Source organism: Diplotaxodon limnothrissa, linkage group LG6 (genome assembly GCF_057381915.1).
Source record: "Diplotaxodon limnothrissa isolate DT_005_m linkage group LG6, D_limnothrissa_male_GT1.1, whole genome shotgun sequence".
Taxonomy (NCBI): domain Eukaryota; kingdom Metazoa; phylum Chordata; class Actinopteri; order Cichliformes; family Cichlidae; genus Diplotaxodon; species Diplotaxodon limnothrissa.
The window spans coordinates 15,255,684-15,273,268 of record NC_140601.1 but is presented as its reverse complement, the minus strand read 5'-3'; the positions used below and the strand labels follow the sequence as shown (position 1 = coordinate 15,273,268).

Below are 17,585 nucleotides of genomic sequence, written 5' to 3'. Positions count from 1 at the left end.
TATGCATGGGTACCGCTGTATAATCCTGTCCTGTGTCATTTGTGTTGCTCTTGTAGCTCCATGGCCATCATTTCCCCCTGCCCACTACCTCTGGGAGGTGTCTTTCAAAGGCCCCACTTAGGGCGATGGATGACCAGCTGAGTGACGGAGATGAATCAATGGATGCAGCCTGTTCATAGTGACTAGATTAGGAGACACCAACCAGCGCTGCAGCGAGCTGATGTTCTCTGGAAATTCAGGAGATACAGATCACATATTTGTTTAGTTTGTGTCAGCACAGAGACTGTATGCTGACTGCTCAACCTTGCGATGCTTGTTATGAGTTGTACATCCACAACAAATGAGCCAGAGAGCTGTAGCAGCGAGGGGAGCAGCTGCACCACTTCCTCCATCACTACCTCAGACCCTTCTTCTATGTCTGGGCACGGTCAACCCACCTTGCTTTCTGACACCACCCAGAATGAAGTGCCGCCCCCTCCTCCCCTCCCGCCCCCACCTCCTGGGGCACCGCCGCCCCCTCCGCCCCTGGCAAACACATCATCCAACCACAATGGGAGGAAAAAGCGCCGGGTCCGCAGCTTCTACTGGAAGCCTATCCCAGAGGAGAAGGTGCGCGGGAAGCCGAACATCTGGACGCTGGCGGTGCAGCAGCAGCAGTACCAGATCGATGTTCACTCGGTGGAGGAGCTGTTTGGGCAGCAGGAGGATGCGGGGACGGGCCTCCGTGGGTCAGCAGCATCAACTGCAACATCAACTCGCGTATCCCGATCACGCTCCTTTAAGGAGACCAAGAAAGACGAGGTGAGTGACTGTCATGAAGGTTTAAGACAGGCGCTTAAAATACTGAACTTCTGACAATTAATGGTGAGTTTAGACTGCAGACATTAAGGTGGTGATTAAGGTTCAGGCATGAATTAACTAGATTTGATTTTTCTATTGAATGAGTTGTTAAATTATTGCAAGTATGAACTCCATCCACTCCCAGTGTCTCCAACCATGTCCAATACTGGTTAACTTAACATAGACAGTTGCAGCATGCTTTAAACACCATCTTTAGTTCAAACCACAAAAGTGCCCAGTTGCTATTTAAAAGTAGTAATTGGGCCTCAGGGTCATTTTTTAAAAATGTATGTGCTGCACAGTCACGTGTTTTCTGTGCGAGTCGTACAAGCTTCTGAAGGAGGTTTGAACCTCACGTAGAGACAACCAACAACACCCAGGAGTGGGTGTGTTTGTTTGGCTGTATTTTAACTAGAGCTTCAACAGAGTTTTATCGTAGTGTCTTGTGTTTTTTTTCTTTCCTCAGGTCAACATCCTTGACTCAAAGAGGGGGATGAACGTGGGCATTTTCCTCAAGCAGTTTAAGAAGTAAGTTTCCCAACTGTTACCATTGATTATATTGACGTATATTGATTTGAAATCTGTGTTTTTGTAAGTTCACCAAAAGGCTTCAGTTAAGAATGAGGAAAAAAGATTTGTGCTCACTTTTTCAGTTTTGTCTTATTTTACAATATTGTATTATTCAGTAAAAAAAAAAAAAAAAGAAGCAAACGCTAGATTTTTGGAAATATTTATGGGTGTTTTCTTGTTTGTTTGTTTTTGTGCCTCTTGAACACTAAAGAGACCCTACAATGACAATGGCCAGCAGTGGCCCCCAGATCATTTAAGTTTGAGACCCCTGAGCCACAGAATAAACCAGTGTATGAATGCAAAGTTAAAATCTGACTTTTAATCTGAAGTGCTTTGAATGGTCAGTAAGACATGAAAAGTACAAACCCATTTCTGAAATTTGTTGGGAAGTTATGTAAATAAGTGTAAAAACAAAACAAACCATTGCAATGACTGAACATGCAACATTTTAAGACATATCGTGCTTCCATTTGCTCACACACACACACACTGAAACTTTGAGCATCACTTTAGTGGCAGTGGTGACGTAGTTTTCGTAAAACCTTTCTTGCTCTGTGTTACAGCCAGTGTTTAATTTTGTCAAGTACAGAGCTACTTAAGTTAGAGGATTAAATGACCATCATTAGAAGAGCAGTGAGGTTTACCATAACCAAAGAGTTTACTGTGACCAACCAACAAAAAATCCCACGAACGGTTGTTTGACTTTAACTAAATTAGAGATTGTTTTTTATTTTCCCTCGTGGCTTTTCCAAGCACGCCTCTCATCAGCTCTTCATGCTGTTGCTAAGGACAGTTCAGATCAGATGCTATCATTATCATGGACACGTTCTTATTTTCAATCAATCAGTTTAACTTTCATAACTAAGGAAAGGGTCCAAATCTGTGCCAGGTAGTCTAATAAGCCTTCTTAGGCATCCATTGTTCTAAATTATTTGGTTCGGGAAGTTTCAAAGTGAGTTTGACCAGACTCAGGATTGAGTTGCATAACTTGTCTAGAATAGAGAGCAAAAAGTGTGTTAGGTATCTGTTTGCCTGAAGGTCTATTTGCATGGCTCTCCACAGGATTTTAATGACATTTGACTGCGAGCCATTGCACTGAGTCAAGACAGAGTAGGAGCAGTGACCTCATTACAGTCAGCGTTTACTTTTGTTTTTGTTGCTTTTTATTTTAAGGAGTATGCATTAATCTTCTGCTGCAATGCATTTGAGCCAATTATGTCATAAGCTGCACTTTACGCAGCACTTTACTATAAAACGTAATAAAGTATTCTGACTGTGATTGATTAGAAATTGTCTTTTTGTTGAAAATACCACCAAGTGGTTCCCCCCTTGTTTAAAAAAAATAAAGGGGGGGGGGGGGGGGTGTTCCAACTTCAGTATATTCACACTCAGTCATCAGCCTACCTGCACAGGTCTACACCACAGAACTGGAAATGAAATTCCCATCGTTGATCGGGAGGGAAAATGTGTACCCTTCCTGGTGTTGGAACAATGAACCAGCTGTTTTTCCTCTCATGGCTATTAAAGGGTTTGTGGGAATTTCCACAAACAGTCTAATATTATCTTTGTGAAAAACAAATAGATAAATAAATGTCTCGTTTTTTTTATATTGCACTGAAAAGTTCTTTATAGGCTTCAACGAGGCTTTGAACTTTTGCCGGGTTCGTTACTTAAAAAAAAAAAATCCTATCTTTGTCTCCCCGCCTGATTCGGGGTCTCCACAGCATCTCACCCCACCCCTAACATCCTCCCCTATCACACCAGCATCCATCAGTCTCCTCTGTGTTCTTCGTCTGTTCCTCCTACCTGGCAGCTCCATCTTCAACACCCTTTGTCCAGTATATCCCCTTTCCATCGTCTGCACATGTCCAAACCATGTCGGCCTCGTCGCTCAAACTTGTCGTCAAACCGCTCAACCTGAATAATCACGTGGAGCAAATAATTCCTTTTTCCGCGTTCTCATCCTAACATTGCAAGAAATTCAGAAAATAAAACCTGGTAATTTAACCTAATAAAATAAATTACCATATCACGAGTTAAATAAACATGTATTGCATACCTTTTGAAGGCTGGCGTTTGTTAAAGTGTTTGAATCACATCTAAGTGTCAGCTTACCTAATATTGTCTTTTTAGTCATTTTAAAGCCTCAAACATGAAAGTAGACCAGTTGTGCCCTAAAGGGTTTGTGAAAACAGATTTCTCTTTTATTTATATTGCTAATAAGAAAGCCAGGCAGAGACGCCTAATGCTCTCTGCAAAAGCTGTGTTTTGTGCCTTTGTAAACAGAGGAGGGCAGGCATTACAGGAAGCACCTGTGCAATTTATCTCTGAACTTTACAGAAACAAACTGTCTTTCAGGTCCAACCGCTCCATTGTCGAAGACATACGAAAAGGAGAAGGAAAGATTTATGGAGCGGAGCTGCTCAAAGACCTGCTGAAGCTCCTGCCCGACGCAGAGGAGGTCCGTGTTTGTGTACTTGCCTGTGATTTTTAGCCAAGCATGAATAGCATTAAGCTTTTGAATCACAGAGCACAGCTAATGATAAAAGGCAGTTTACGTGGATTGAAAGCGCCCTGCTGAGCTTCCTGTTCCTCTTTATTTTCTCTGCAGATTAAGAAGCTGCAGGCATTCAAAGGAGATCCAGACAAGCTGACACTGGTCGATTCCTTTATGTACCTCTTGATCCAGGTGCCACGGTGAGTTGGTTTCAGTGGGCATGTATATAATCCAGTTTCCATTAAAAAGGAATGTCAAGTCAGCAGTTTGACAGTCAGTGGAAGATAAAGACTCAAAACTGAGTGCAGAGTTTCATGATTTTGTGCCGACTCTCCAAAGAGTTTACGGCTGCTCTCTGACTTGTATTTAATCTATCAAGTGTTCATTTTCAATAATATTAATACGACTGGGGAATGTGCACATTTGTCAGCTTTGTAAAAAAGGATATAATGCTTGATTTCATTTTATCTCCTTCCTTTGGATGATAAAACAGCCCATCCACACGTATAAAGGGTCTTATTACATAATATTTTCAGTTCATTCAACTGAAAGCATGTTTCCATCTTTTCTGAACGGGGACTGAGTAACTTCCTTTGAATTTCCTTTTTGTCCAGCAGCACTGTGTGATAGCGCATTAAAATGGTATTAGTGTCATTCAGAGGATGCAGTCCATGCAGGGATTATTATGGAGAACTAATGCAGACTGATTGGGCTGAAATGGAGCATTTGTCCAGTGAAATTAGTCAGAAGTCGTTTTTGGTTCGTGCTATAATTGAAATGATGATTAGAAAATATTATGAGGATGTTAAGGTGCTAAAAGTCGTCAAGTTTTACTGCCACTCAGCAGCAAGATGGAGTGTTAAGGTACTCTCCAGGGGGAAGCAGGAGGCATTTCTCTCAGCCTGCTGCATTATAATAACAATTTGTCTTTTCTTAAGGATCTCAGTGTTGAGCAAGAGAGTCGAATCTTTTCTCAGATTTAAACTCTGAACTCCGTCTCTGACAGGTTCGAGGTTCGGATTGAGGCCATGGTCCTCCAGGAAGAGTTCCTCCCTTGTTGTGCTGCGATGGGCCATGAGATTGATGTCGTCCGTGTTGTGACTAAACGTAATAATAACACACTTGCTCTAACACATTTGCACACACACAGAAAGCAGGACGATCTCATTTTGACGTGAGGACACTCATGACCAAAAAAAAAGCAGTTTCATTGAAATGTAACTTAAGAGTCGAGCAGCTCTATACATATTAGTTACTCACAGTGTTGGATTATTATAAAAAATGAATAAATAAAAAATAACTTTATATAGTCACCACAGTGTGACCTGTTAGGCCATGGACTACCATTTGAAAGACCTGAGTTTGGCTAGTTTGGTCATTTCGCTTGTTTTTTATTTATTTTTGTAAGCCAGCTGTACTCTGTTAAATGTATTGCTAGCTTGGGTAGCATCGTGCTATAATCTATCATTTACTGTAATGTTAAAAGGCATGCTAACCTTCACTAGCAGCATCCTTCCATACAGTTAGAGGTGAGTTCCAACCTCACATGTGAACACGATGAAGAAATGCCGCTGTGCTTTCTCAGACCTTTCAGTCAAAGTTAAACAAGCTGTGGCTGCGTTTATACACGCAATGTTTTATTGTGAATAACATATGAGGTTTTTTGTAATTTGCAATTCATCAGTGTCCCAACTTTTCTGGAGGAATTTTGTTCATGTTTAAAAAAACAAAAAAAACACCCTCTCTACAGATGTCATAAAGAGGGAGAAGTTCTTGTACCATGAACATGTTTATTTCAGCTTTGAACGTGGATATTTTAACATACCGTAGGACTCTTTGGGGATGTTTCCAGCCTCAAGTGGCCACTTGAGGAACTGCAGTTTTGACACTTAAAATTTCAGTGGTGGAGGTTGCTGCAAGTCTCGCACTGACCACATTATGTAGTATTTATCATGTTTTTTTTACTTATTATCACTGAGACAAAGCTCAGCTGATGGAAACAGTATTTGTTTTGTATGGGTTATATAACAACGTGCTGGATCTTGTGACCTGATGGTAGCACTTAATAGGAGATCACTGTGATCCAAACGGTTATTACAGTTTATCTCATGAATGTGCACACTAATATTATATCTTTTCTTTTTTTTCTTCTGGAGCTAAAGCTGACATGTACTGTTGAATTTGTGATTTACTGTAAAATCACCATATTGATAAACTGATCTGGAAACCTTTTTAATTATATTTTCAGCCATTGGTTGAACCAGGTTGCCATTTTAGCTGAGTCACACTGTCTTGCGTCTTTGTGCTGTATTGGATTTTTTCTTAAGACCCTCCTCTACAGTACTGTGACCTTTTCACTGCATTGCAGGGCAATCACTTAAACACTGTGTGGAATAATTACCTGGAACTTTTATGACAAAATTTAATTAAAACTTTTCAATGTGCTAACATTTACCCTTTTACTTTAAAGTGGTAATTTTAGGTTTATGACTGAATCACACAAGGACACATTACTGCTGATAGATTTCCTGTATGGTAGTGATAAATGAAAACGAGATGGTTTGTCATACATCTTCTCTGGAGTCTCTAATTGAGTTTATATTGATATCTCCTTAAAGAGCTGATGAGCTGTGAGGAGCTTCATGCTATCCTGCATCTGGTGCTGCAGGCAGGAAACATTATGAACGCGGTAAGAGCTTCTCAGGTTACGTTCGCATACGTGAACACATCTCTGCTGCCTCTGAACACGCAAGATGTTTCGATTCAGTCCTGATTTATTTTTTATTTTTTGTATTTTTCCAGATAAATAAATAATAAAACCTTTTGTCAGTATTTGTTGGAAACCAAAACAAAATCACTGCTCAGAGAAGAAAGCTGTACTGTGGTCTCTCGCTATAACGCGGTTCACCTTTCGCAGTCTCGCTGTTTCGCAGAATTTTTTTGGTGCAATTTTGCATGCTTTTTTTTTTTCTCACAGCGCATTGTGTTCTGCATCCTGATTGGCTGTAGACCATTGTCAGGCAATCTCGTGCCATGCCTCCTGTACAGTACAGAATGCGTTCAGCTTGTCAAATTTACATAAATCTTCGATCACTAGCAGTGTGACTCTGAAGTGCTGCACTGTATGTTTGTACGTTTTCTCCCCAACAAACAATTCATTCTATACTGGACCTGTTTTTCTACGAAGGTTTGAACTTGTTTAAACAAGAGAGAAAAGTGTTAATGTTCATGTTTGTCTGAGAAAAGTGTCTAAAGTGTGTAGTGAGGGGTTTTACAGCCTTAAAATATCTATAATAATTAAAAAAAATAAAGTTGGCTACTTCGCAGATTTTACCTATCGCGGGTTATTTTTGGAACGTCACACCTGCGTTAAACGAGGGACCACTGTATCACTCGGGCAGAGTCTTATTGTTTCACGTTAATTCCAGCTGTGATTCTATGATATTGTTCATTTCTCTGTGTAAAATATCCTTCTGTTCTCAGGGTGGCTATGCAGGGAACGCTGTGGGATTCAAGCTGTCATCCCTCCTTTCACTGGCTGACACCAAAGCCAACAAGCCTGGGATGAACCTGCTGCATTTTGTGGCCATGGTCAGTGACGCTGTAGTAGAGTACACACAAAACACCTGTAGACACTGCAGATGTTTGTAATGTGGATTCAGTCCTGGTTTCAGAACCACTTGAGCATGGAATTACATTACCGCTTACACTCACTGGCCACTTTAGTAGGTACAGCTGTTCGACCGTTCGCACAGGTCAGCAAATGACGTGGCAGCAATTCATTGCATTTAGGCATATAGACACGGTCACGTGTTGAGTGCGGGTTCACAGAGAAGGGTGTGCAAAAAGAGGAGATGACCAGCAGCAGGGTGAAAATGCCTTGTGGATGCTAGAGGCCAGAGAAGAACGGCCAGACTGCTTTAAGATGATAGAAAGGCAGATAACCAAGATGTGCAGGAGAGCATCTCTGAACACACAGCACATTGAACATTGGAGCTGATGGGCTACACCAGCAGAAGAGCATCACTGGGCACCACTCCTGTCAGCTAAAACGACATGAAGGCATGTATCTGTCCTGTGCTTCTGGCTGTTGGTGTAATGTTTTGAGGGATATTTTCCTGGCACACTTCGGGCTCCATAATGCTAACTGAGCAACAGTTAAACACCACAGCTTACCTGAGTATTGATGCTGACCTTATCCTACTTTTATGAGCACAGTGTACCATCTTCTGCTTCCAGCATGTCACAAAGCTCAAATCATCTCCAACTGGTGGCCGATTACCAGGTTTCAGGTGTTGAATTAATTGTTTGTTTGCACTGAGGCACTGAGGCTGAGATAAACGAGGAGTTATCTCATAAAGAGGAACAAACAGTATTCCAAGAACAGACAAAGCCCAGCAGAAACCTTGAGGAGGAGCTCCATTTGCCCCCACCCGGGAAGAGCCTCAGAAAGGAGAGACATCTAAGGCAAGAAGAGGGGTCCCTATTTGCCTCCAACTCTCTCAACAACACCAACGACCAGGACAAGGGACCTCGACCTTCCCCAGTCCCCCAAACCCCTGACAGGCCATCACCCTCCTCCCCCTCCCTTTCTCCCTCCTCCCCACACCTGAAATTCACTGAGGAGATGATGGAGCGGGTCAATGCTGGGCTCAGATCTACCCCCCGTCCCAATCCCTTTTTGTCCCCCATAAACCCCCCACCAGAGCGGCCAAAGGTTCGCCATCGAGCCCCACCCTCAACAGAGCAATCGAAGTCACATTGCCCAGCCTCGCCCCCCTTAGTTCCTCCTTACCACCTTCATGCTTTGTCTCCGCAGTCTGATGTGTGATGTGTGAAGGGTCCGGGCTGTGAGGATTATGGCAGTGGTGACTTTTCCCAGGAGAAGCTGGGACCCTGTTTACTAGAAGGTTTTAAAATTTCTGTACTTTTAGGTGACAGGAGACATGTGGCCTGGTCAAAACACAGAGAGCTGCACTCTAAAAGATCTTTAAACATAGTAAACATACCTTGTGTGCCACAGACTGCTCCCAAACACGAGGGGACAAGTAATGCCTCTAAAACACTTAAGTTGGCTTTATTAAACGTTAGATCTTTAGCTGGGAAAACATTTTTAATTAATGATTTAATCACTGAACACAGCCTTGATTTTATGTTTTTAACTGAAACTTGGTTGGACCAAAGTAACAGTGGAGCTGTTCTCATCGAGACGACCCCTCCTAACTACAGTTTTATCAGTGAGGCCAGGGTGAGCAGGAGAGGAGGAGGGGTTGCTGTCTTATTTAATGAATCATTTCAATGTAAGCAGCTATCTCCTGGAAGTTTTCAGTCTTTTGAATATGTGGCTTTACAGCTGAAGGCCCCATCCAAAGTTGTGTTTCTTAATGTTTACAGGCCTCCCAAATACTGCACAGACTTTTTTAATGACCTCAGTGAACTGCTGTCTGTGATCTGTGTTGATTTTGACTAGGGCTGAACGATTATGGAAAATAATCTAATTGCGATTTTTTGCCCCAATATTGCGATTGCGAAGCGATATGCGATTATTTTTTAAGGTCTTTGTCTTCTGTATTATTAAACAAAGACAAGCAATACATCATATAGTATGGCCAATACTATATTACATTAATTTTAAACTGTTCTTTCCTGGAAGACAGACCTCTGTTATGATGACATGAGGTGATGCATGAATTGATGACTGACATTTTTATTTAACTTCTTCAATCACAACAGTATATTTGAACATACACAATAGTTTATTTTTAGCTTACAAACATCTGAGCATAAAGTGCTGACAAGGAACCCTGGTGTAAACATTAAAATGAAAGTCAGTACAATGTGCAGATTGCAGAAATATACATAAACAAAATCAGTGGCTTTACCACACTCAGTTTTTCGACATCTGTGAACTACTAGACAGTCATTCAATTAAAAAATAATATTAAATAAATAAAACTAATAAATAAAAAATACACACATCTTACTGATCTCTGCAGTCAGTAACATTACACATAAAGTGCAAACATAATAGCAATTGTATAAACACACACACAAACACGCCTTTAAAATTTAAAGGCGTGAAATTGGACGGTCTAGTTCTGATTAGCGTCACCGCTGTCTCGGTGGAGTTTATTAAACTCGGCCGTCTGCTTCTTGCTATCTAAAATATAACCAGACACTGGCGTAAATTCTCGACTGTCTCATACTTCTGTTTAATAAGTTTTCTGTTTGACGTTTAGTCAGCTGTGTGAAAACCAAGGAGGAACCCACCCGGGGGATTAATAAAGTTTTATTTTATCTAATCTAATAACTTTAATCTCAGCCAAACCGATTTACTCACGAACAAACAAAACACTGAAAAAAGCCCAACAATAACATTTTTAGGTTGTCTAAGTGACTTATATATTACGTTTAACCCGAGCAGCGAAACTCCGCAGTGATCTGAAAATGATGTGCCGGGAGTTGTGCCGTTCTCGGCCGCATCAGTAACCCTCGAGCTCCCGGCTAGCTGTCGAGCTGGTGGGTAGCAGACGCTTCTGAAAACGTCGAAGCACTTTTGCAAATATGGGATATCTTGATAAACCGAGCAGATATTTGATGTTTACACAACTACTTTCTCGCCTGAAAATATGCTAAAAGTTTATTTTGTGACCCAGAAAGATTAGTATGAGTAATTTTAAAACTTAGTAGCGGCCGCCATTGCTGGAAACTGGAGTTTGGCTGGGCCGCGCTATGAATTCTGGGATATGGTAGTAATTTGGACAGCCTTCGGCGCGTCGCTGTGACGTAATCGGTCTACAAATGCGGCCTCAGGAGGATGCAGCCCATGAATTTGGACATGTCCAGAGTATAATCGCAGCCTTTGCGGTTAGAAAATTGCACTTGATCATGTCGCGATATTATCGCAAATGCGATATATCGTTCAGCCCTAATTTTGACTGTGTAATTATTGTTGGGGATTTTAACATCCATGTGGACAACCCTCAGGACAAAGGGACTAAAGACCTGAGTAACACTCTGGGCAACTTTGGGCTGACTCAGCATGTAACAGAGGCCACACATAATAGAGGACACACTCTTGACCTACTGATCTCCAAGAGCCTGAGCATTTCAAAGGTTACTGTGTCTGATGTGGGCCTGTCTGATCATTACTGTGTTTTCTTTGAAAGTAAAATCTCAGCCCACACAAATATATCAACAACAGTGATCACAAAACGGTGTATAACTGAAGACAGTAGTGAGATCTTTAACCAGGTCTTCCCATTAACACCTGACCTGTCCAGAGGGTCAGTCAATGAGCTCGTCAATAGCTTCAATGCTAACATGTTAAATGTAATGGACACTATTGCCCCCATTAAGGTGAAGGTTATCTCTGGAAGGAAAAAGTCTCCATGGAGAAACTCCACACTGGTGAAAAATGAAAAAAGAGAGTGTAGGAAAGCTGAGCGCAGATGGAGAAAAACAAACCTCCAGGTTCATTATGACATTTATAAAGAGAAACTTCACAATTATAATTTACAACTGAGGAATGCAAGGAGGTCCTACTTCTCTGACATCATCACTAAAAACAGCCATAATGCTCGGGTCTTATTTTCTACAGTTGACAGGCTAACAAACCCTCCTGTGTCAGTGGCAGCTGAACTTCATTCGACCATGGCCTGCAATGACTTTGCCAAATTCTTCACAGAAAAAATCCAAAAAATTAGACAAGCAATTGGTACATCAACAGCAGATCCAGGATATGTACTGTGTCCACCAAAAAACTGTTTAAACACCATGAAACAGTTTCAACCTATTAACAGCAAAGACCTGGAGGACATCTTAGGTAAACTGAACTCCTCCTCCTGCTGTTTAGATGTCCTGCCAACAAGTTTTTTCAAAAAGGTCTCAAAGACTTTAGAGTCAGATCTGTTACAGATCGTCAACTTTTCTTTATTATCAGGTGTGTTTCCAGAATCACTAAAAACTGCTGTAATAAAACCTATACTGAAAAAGGACAATCTTGACAAGACACAAATGAACAACTACAGGCCGATCTCAAATCTCCCATTTTTAAGTAAGATCATTGAAAAAGCAGTTTCTCAACAGCTCAGTTACTTCTTAAAACAGAATAACTACTATGATGCCTTCCAGTCAGGTTTTAGACAGAACCACAGCACTGAAACCGCTCTGACCAAAGTGTTTAATGACATATGTCTGAATACAGACAGTGGAAAAATGTCAGTCTTAGTTTTACTGGATCTCAGTGCAGCATTTGATACAGTTGACCACAACATATTACTCAAACGACTGGAGAACTGGGCAGGTCTTTCAGGAACTGTACTAAACTGGTTCAAAACATACTTAGAAAACAGGAAATACTTTGTATCAATAGGTAACTTCACATCTGAGCAGACAAGTATCACATGTGGAGTTCCCCAAGGTTCCATCTTGGGACCCCCTCTGTTTAACATTTACATGCTCCCACTGGCACAGATTATAAAGAACAACAAAATAAACTATCATAGCTATGCAGATGACACACAAATATATATCACAATGTCACCAGGAGACCGAGGCCCTGTACAGGCTCTTGGTAAATGCATTGAGGAAATCAATGACTGGTTGTGCCACAATTTTCTCCAGCTAAACAAAAACAAAACTGAGGTAATAGTCTTTGGCGCCAAAGAAAAACGATTACAGGTCACCAGAGAACTTCAATCTATACATCTAAAAACCACAAACCAGGCGAGAAATTTGGGTGTAGTGATGGATGCAGACCTAAACTTAGAAAAACACATTAAGACAATAACAAAGTCAGCTTACTATCACCTCAAGAATATTTCAAGGATAAAAGATCTGATGTCTCAACAGGACCTGGAAAAACTAGTCCATGCATTCATCTTTAGTAGGCTTGATTACTGTAACAGCATCTTTACAGGTCTACCTAAAAAATCAGTCAGACAACTACAGCTCATTCAGAACTCTGCTGCTCGAGTCCTCACTAAGACCAAAAAAGTGGACCACATCAGTCCAGCTCTGAGGTCTTTACACTGGCTGCCTGTCCGTCAGAGGATAGACTTTAAAGTTGATACTGGTCTATAAAGCTCTGAATGGTTTAGGACCAAAATACATCAATGACCTCCTGACCCAGTATGAACCTTCCAGATCCCTCAGGTCATCTGGATCCGGTCTTTTATCAGTTCCCAGAGTCAGAACCAGACACGGAGAAGCTGCATTCAGCTTTTATGCTCCTTATATCTGGAACAAACTCCCAGAAAGCCTCAGATCAGCTGAAACACTCAGTTTATTTAAATCCAGGTTGAAGACTCACCTGTTCTCAGCTGCATTTGAATAAAGCACCAAATCCACACTTTAAGCTTAAATTTCAAAACTTACATTTAACTACTGATTTTATCTACTGTTCTGATTTTATCTGTTTTGATTTTATATACTGTTTTGTTTGTTTGTTTGTTTGTTAATTAGTTAGTTAGTTTATTTGCTTGTTTTAATCAATTTTAAATCATGCTTTTTATTTGTTCTTGTTTCTAATGTCTCTGTAAAGCACTTTGAATCACCTTGTTGTTGAATTGTGCTATACAAATAAACTTGCCTTGCCTTGCCTTGCCTGTGTCAAACCTCTACTCTGTGCATTTATCTTAAAAATGATGAATGGTTATATTAACAGGTTTATGGTTGTATTAACAAGACGATAGCAGAACTGAAAAAAGCTGGATTAACCTCACAATAAGCAAAGATGCATTTACTGTACAAACACTGTAGGAAAGTCTGTCATAAAGAAATTCAAATCAGTGTTTTACAGCAGTGATGAGAAAACTGTTTGACCACTGAAGCTGCAGGAGAGCAGGTGGACAGCAGATGGTGACAGGAAACAGCACAGAGCCAAGAACGGCTCGCCAAGCAGTTACATCACCATACAGATATTGGTCCTTCATCACAACAACTACGCCACTTTATCTTGTACAAAATCAGACATTTAGATGTTGACTGTGCGATGTCTCTCTCCATGCAGGAGGCGAAGAAAAAGGACGAGAAGTTGCTCAAGTTTCCTGAGAAGCTTCAAGATGTCCAGAGTGCAGCCAGGTAATCGAAGGGAATCAAATCCTTGCCAGTGAGAAATGTAGGAGTCCATTATCAGTTTTGCAGTCATGCAGAGGTGATAATGGACTCGTATAAAAGCTGTTTATTCTCCAAGTGCATGCAGTCTGAAGCAGGGTGAGTTAAGGACTGTGAGAGCATAAGTGTCAGTTTGTATCAGTCAGTTGCACAGCAGACATCAGTTTTCTGTAAAGCCTCTGTAAAATGAAATGATTTCCAAATTAACCACCATCACATTTATTAAACAGCCAAATTTTCTGATGGGAAACATAATGAGGCGCTGAAGACGACGATTGCCGTAGTATTTTATTGATACGGCCAAGCACAGCCTCATTAACCAGGCTGACATCTAATTTAGGTGTAGAACAGGAGTTATATTCACAGCACAGTCTCAGGCTCTGTCAGCTTCACAAGGTCATCTCTGTGTGCTGTCAGTGCAGATACTGCACCGCAGAGAATTACTCCTCCCTCCTGCCCTCAGGATAGAGACCCTGAAAGCATTTCTCCCTGCGGTCTACATTTTCAACAGTTTGGAAGTGCATTCATCAAATTAATGTCACATGTTTGTTTGTTTTTTTAAGTAATATAAGGAAGACTGCTTACACTCCTGTCTGTCAGTTTTTATGTAATAACAAGTACAAGTGTGTTTTAAATATCTTTCTCCTGTGTTCATGTAGAATTTCAGTGGAAAACATTGAGGAGGAGTTTTCCTCCTTGTATGTCCGAATCAAATCCCTGGAAGAGAAAGTTCAAGGAGACCAGGAGCTGCTGCAGCAGCTGGAGCCCTTCCTGCAGGTGAAGCAGCAGCAGTTAGTTATGTAATACATTGTGTACACAGACACATGTACAGAAAGTTGAATCCAGCCCGCTCTACATTTGTGAAGCTGCTGACTTAAGTGCTATAGATAATGACTTGTGTAAAAGTGGATGATGCGTTATGAATAAAAAGTGTGCATGTGTGCTCGGTCTCTTGTCTTAGAGTGCAGCACTGACACTTCAGGACTTAAAGAGACGCAGGCTGGATCTGCGTAAAGAGGGAAGTACTCTCATCGATTTCTTTTGTGAAGACAAGGACACGTTCAAGCTGGACGAGGGCTTCCGGATCTTTCAGGACTTCTGCATCAAATTCAAGAAAGCTGTTAAGGTCTGCTTGAGTGAAGCAGTAATTCTGGGTTATTATAATCTCATATGATGTTGTCATTTCTTGCTTGTCTTCTATATGCGTGGTAATTGTTCATGGTGATCCACTGTTAAAAAAACTCAAAAATAAGTGAGTTGGATGTCACCATCATTCATGTTCCTGATTCTCAGAATTCTCCTTCCTTACATTTCTGTTTCCATCAGGACAACACGGACCGGGAGTTGAAGGAAGCAGCCAGACAGCGTCGTCTCAAAGAACTGGAGGAAAAGCGTTTTGCGTGGTCGAGCGGGGATCAGACCGGCGGATTTGGTCGCAGCAGCAGCGAGAACGACGTGGAAATGCTCACCAAGGAGGGCCTCCTGGAGTTTTTCCAGAGGTCTCAGAGTCCACACTGCCCGCTGGAACGTTCTGCCAGCGCACGCCGACACCGACACACCATGACCTCCATAGCAGATCGTGAACTCCAGGGATACTTGGAGCTGTTCGGAAGCACAGGGAACACCTCTGACTTTTCAAAATTTAACAGCCTACCTCGGTTAGGCCGTCCTATCCAGCGGAGGATGGCCCCCTGGATGTTAGGCCAGGACAATAACCGGGAACTGGGCCGTGAAAGAAAAGCAACGTCTCCGCATTCAGAAACTGAGCCGATCGTCTCACACGCCAAGTTTTCTTCCTCTGAGCTAAACGATAACGGGGACAACAACAACAACAACAATTACTCATCTGTGTCAGAGAGCAGCGCTCTGCCTCGGCCCTTTTGTGTCTTTCAGAAGCCTGCCCATATTCCCAACCCAGCAATTACTGGCCACATGAGTGTTAGTGTGGAGAAGCATACTTTAGTCCGAGGTCCTCAGGCTTTTGACCTAATCAGTCCAAACAATAACAGCAATCACATGCACTTTGTCAACCGGGGGGACGTTGTGGTGACGGATCTGGAAATAGGGAGACAGTCACCACCCAAGAATCTGGACAACCTTTCACATGATACATTTTTGGAAAGGGGGGGAAATCTAAAGGTAGTATGGGAAGATACAATAGTTCCTCCAACTCAGGCTGGGGTCTCTCCTCAGAGAGAGAAAGACGAAGAGGACTACAGCACAGTTTCATCCACAACCTGTGATACCCCTCTTCCACTAGATACCTCTGTATCCAACAAGAAGCCAATGTTTTATATAATGGACTGCACAGAAACGGACATCTCTGTCACCTTGGATTGCTCTGAGGTGGAATCCTCGTCTACAAAAGAAGGACTTCATTTCCAAACAGCTGACTGCATCAAAGGTCAGGAGAGTCGGCAAGACCCGCAATCCACATCTCCCAACGACCAGTCTGCTTCAACTAATGAGCTCTCAGCCCCCAAATCTGTGGATGCAGCATCTATGGCTCCATCTACTACCACAGAAGAGTGGGACACGGAGAGCTGCGACACCGCTGAAGGAAAACAGACTGCGGGGAAAGATGCACAACGAAGCAGCCGAAAGCCAGCGCCTACAAAGAGCAAAGGCAGCAAAGCAACCAAAACCAGTGCAGGCCATGGTGTGCGAACGCTGGCCAACAACGATAACCAGGGTATGCGGAAAGTCATCCCTATTACCAAGCTGACCAGGACAGGTAGCAGCAGGCGAGCAGAGAAACCTGCAGTTCACGATAGCGGGGAGACACGGCGGCCTCCCCGTGACCAGAGCACTCCGGCAAGAGGAAGGAGCGAGAAGACAACGAGACCTCCTCGGCACTCCAGTTTGCCTCCTGATGAGTCAAAAGCCCAGAAGGGAGGTGCTCTCACGGGCAGCGTTTCTAGATGGGCACGTGATTCAATGCCTAGGAAAGCTTCAATCCACAAGCCAAGCGCCAAACCCGTGAGGAACATTCCCAAGCCGGCGCCTGAGGAGAAGATGTGCCGCTCTACTATGAGAGCCCTCGCTCAAGCTCAAGCTCAGGCTCAAGCTCAAGCTCAGACATCTCCTGAGAACAGCAGTTCACACACACACAGTGCAAAAAACACTTCTGGAGTCCCCAGCTTCGCCCGCAATACTGTGGCCTCGTCTTCCAGGACCAGGAAAGAGCTGGGCCCTCCGTCGGTCCCTTCCACCCCGTCTCGCAGCCCCTCCCTCCTGGGTCGACAAAAGCCGACCCGGGCATCACACGCAGGTCACACCAGTGACGAGCGGCCACAGGCAACAAGCCTGCGGCGGGTGCAAAGCGTGAAGGCAACAAGCTGCAGCACCTACCGTAGCGAGACCCCGCCTCCCCCTGTAGCACGTGAGAACGTTCGTAAATCTAGCAGCTTCTCTGAAAAGTCTGTGCAGCCCAGAGACTTGATGACATCCAGCAGAAGCAGGAAGCCGAGCTGGAAGTAAAAAACAAAACAAAACAAAAAAAAACCTGACTGCAGGATAACAGGAAGCAGGAAGAGAGGACTTTTTTTTTTTTTGTTTGCTT

At 42.6% G+C, this 17,585-nt stretch overlaps 1 protein-coding gene across 1 annotated transcript; it reads left to right on the top strand.

Moving 5' to 3' along the window:
• Positions 1-309: 309 nt before the first annotated feature.
• On the top strand, positions 310-17,503 carry fhdc1 (FH2 domain containing 1). The gene is made up of 11 exons (XM_085355755.1): positions 310-801; positions 1,307-1,368; positions 3,769-3,871; positions 4,022-4,107; positions 4,914-5,014; positions 6,526-6,596; positions 7,391-7,498; positions 13,920-13,990; positions 14,683-14,800; positions 14,985-15,149; positions 15,350-17,503. Exons 1-11 carry the CDS (start codon positions 310-312, stop codon positions 17,501-17,503), a joined length of 3,531 nt encoding a protein of 1,176 aa, XP_085211881.1.
• The last annotated feature ends 82 nt before the right edge of the window (positions 17,504-17,585 follow it).

Excerpts from the sequence above, each read along its gene's own strand:
- fhdc1 (XM_085355755.1), top strand. The coding sequence starts at position 310 with ATGCTTGTTATGAGTTGTACATCCACAACAAATGAGCCAGAGAGCTGT. Across the intron at positions 1,369-3,768 it reads TTCCTCAAGCAGTTTAAGAA|GTCCAACCGCTCCATTGTCG; the intron begins GTAAGTTTCCCA and ends ACTGTCTTTCAG. Across the intron at positions 15,150-15,349 it reads AATTCAAGAAAGCTGTTAAG|GACAACACGGACCGGGAGTT; the intron begins GTCTGCTTGAGT and ends TGTTTCCATCAG.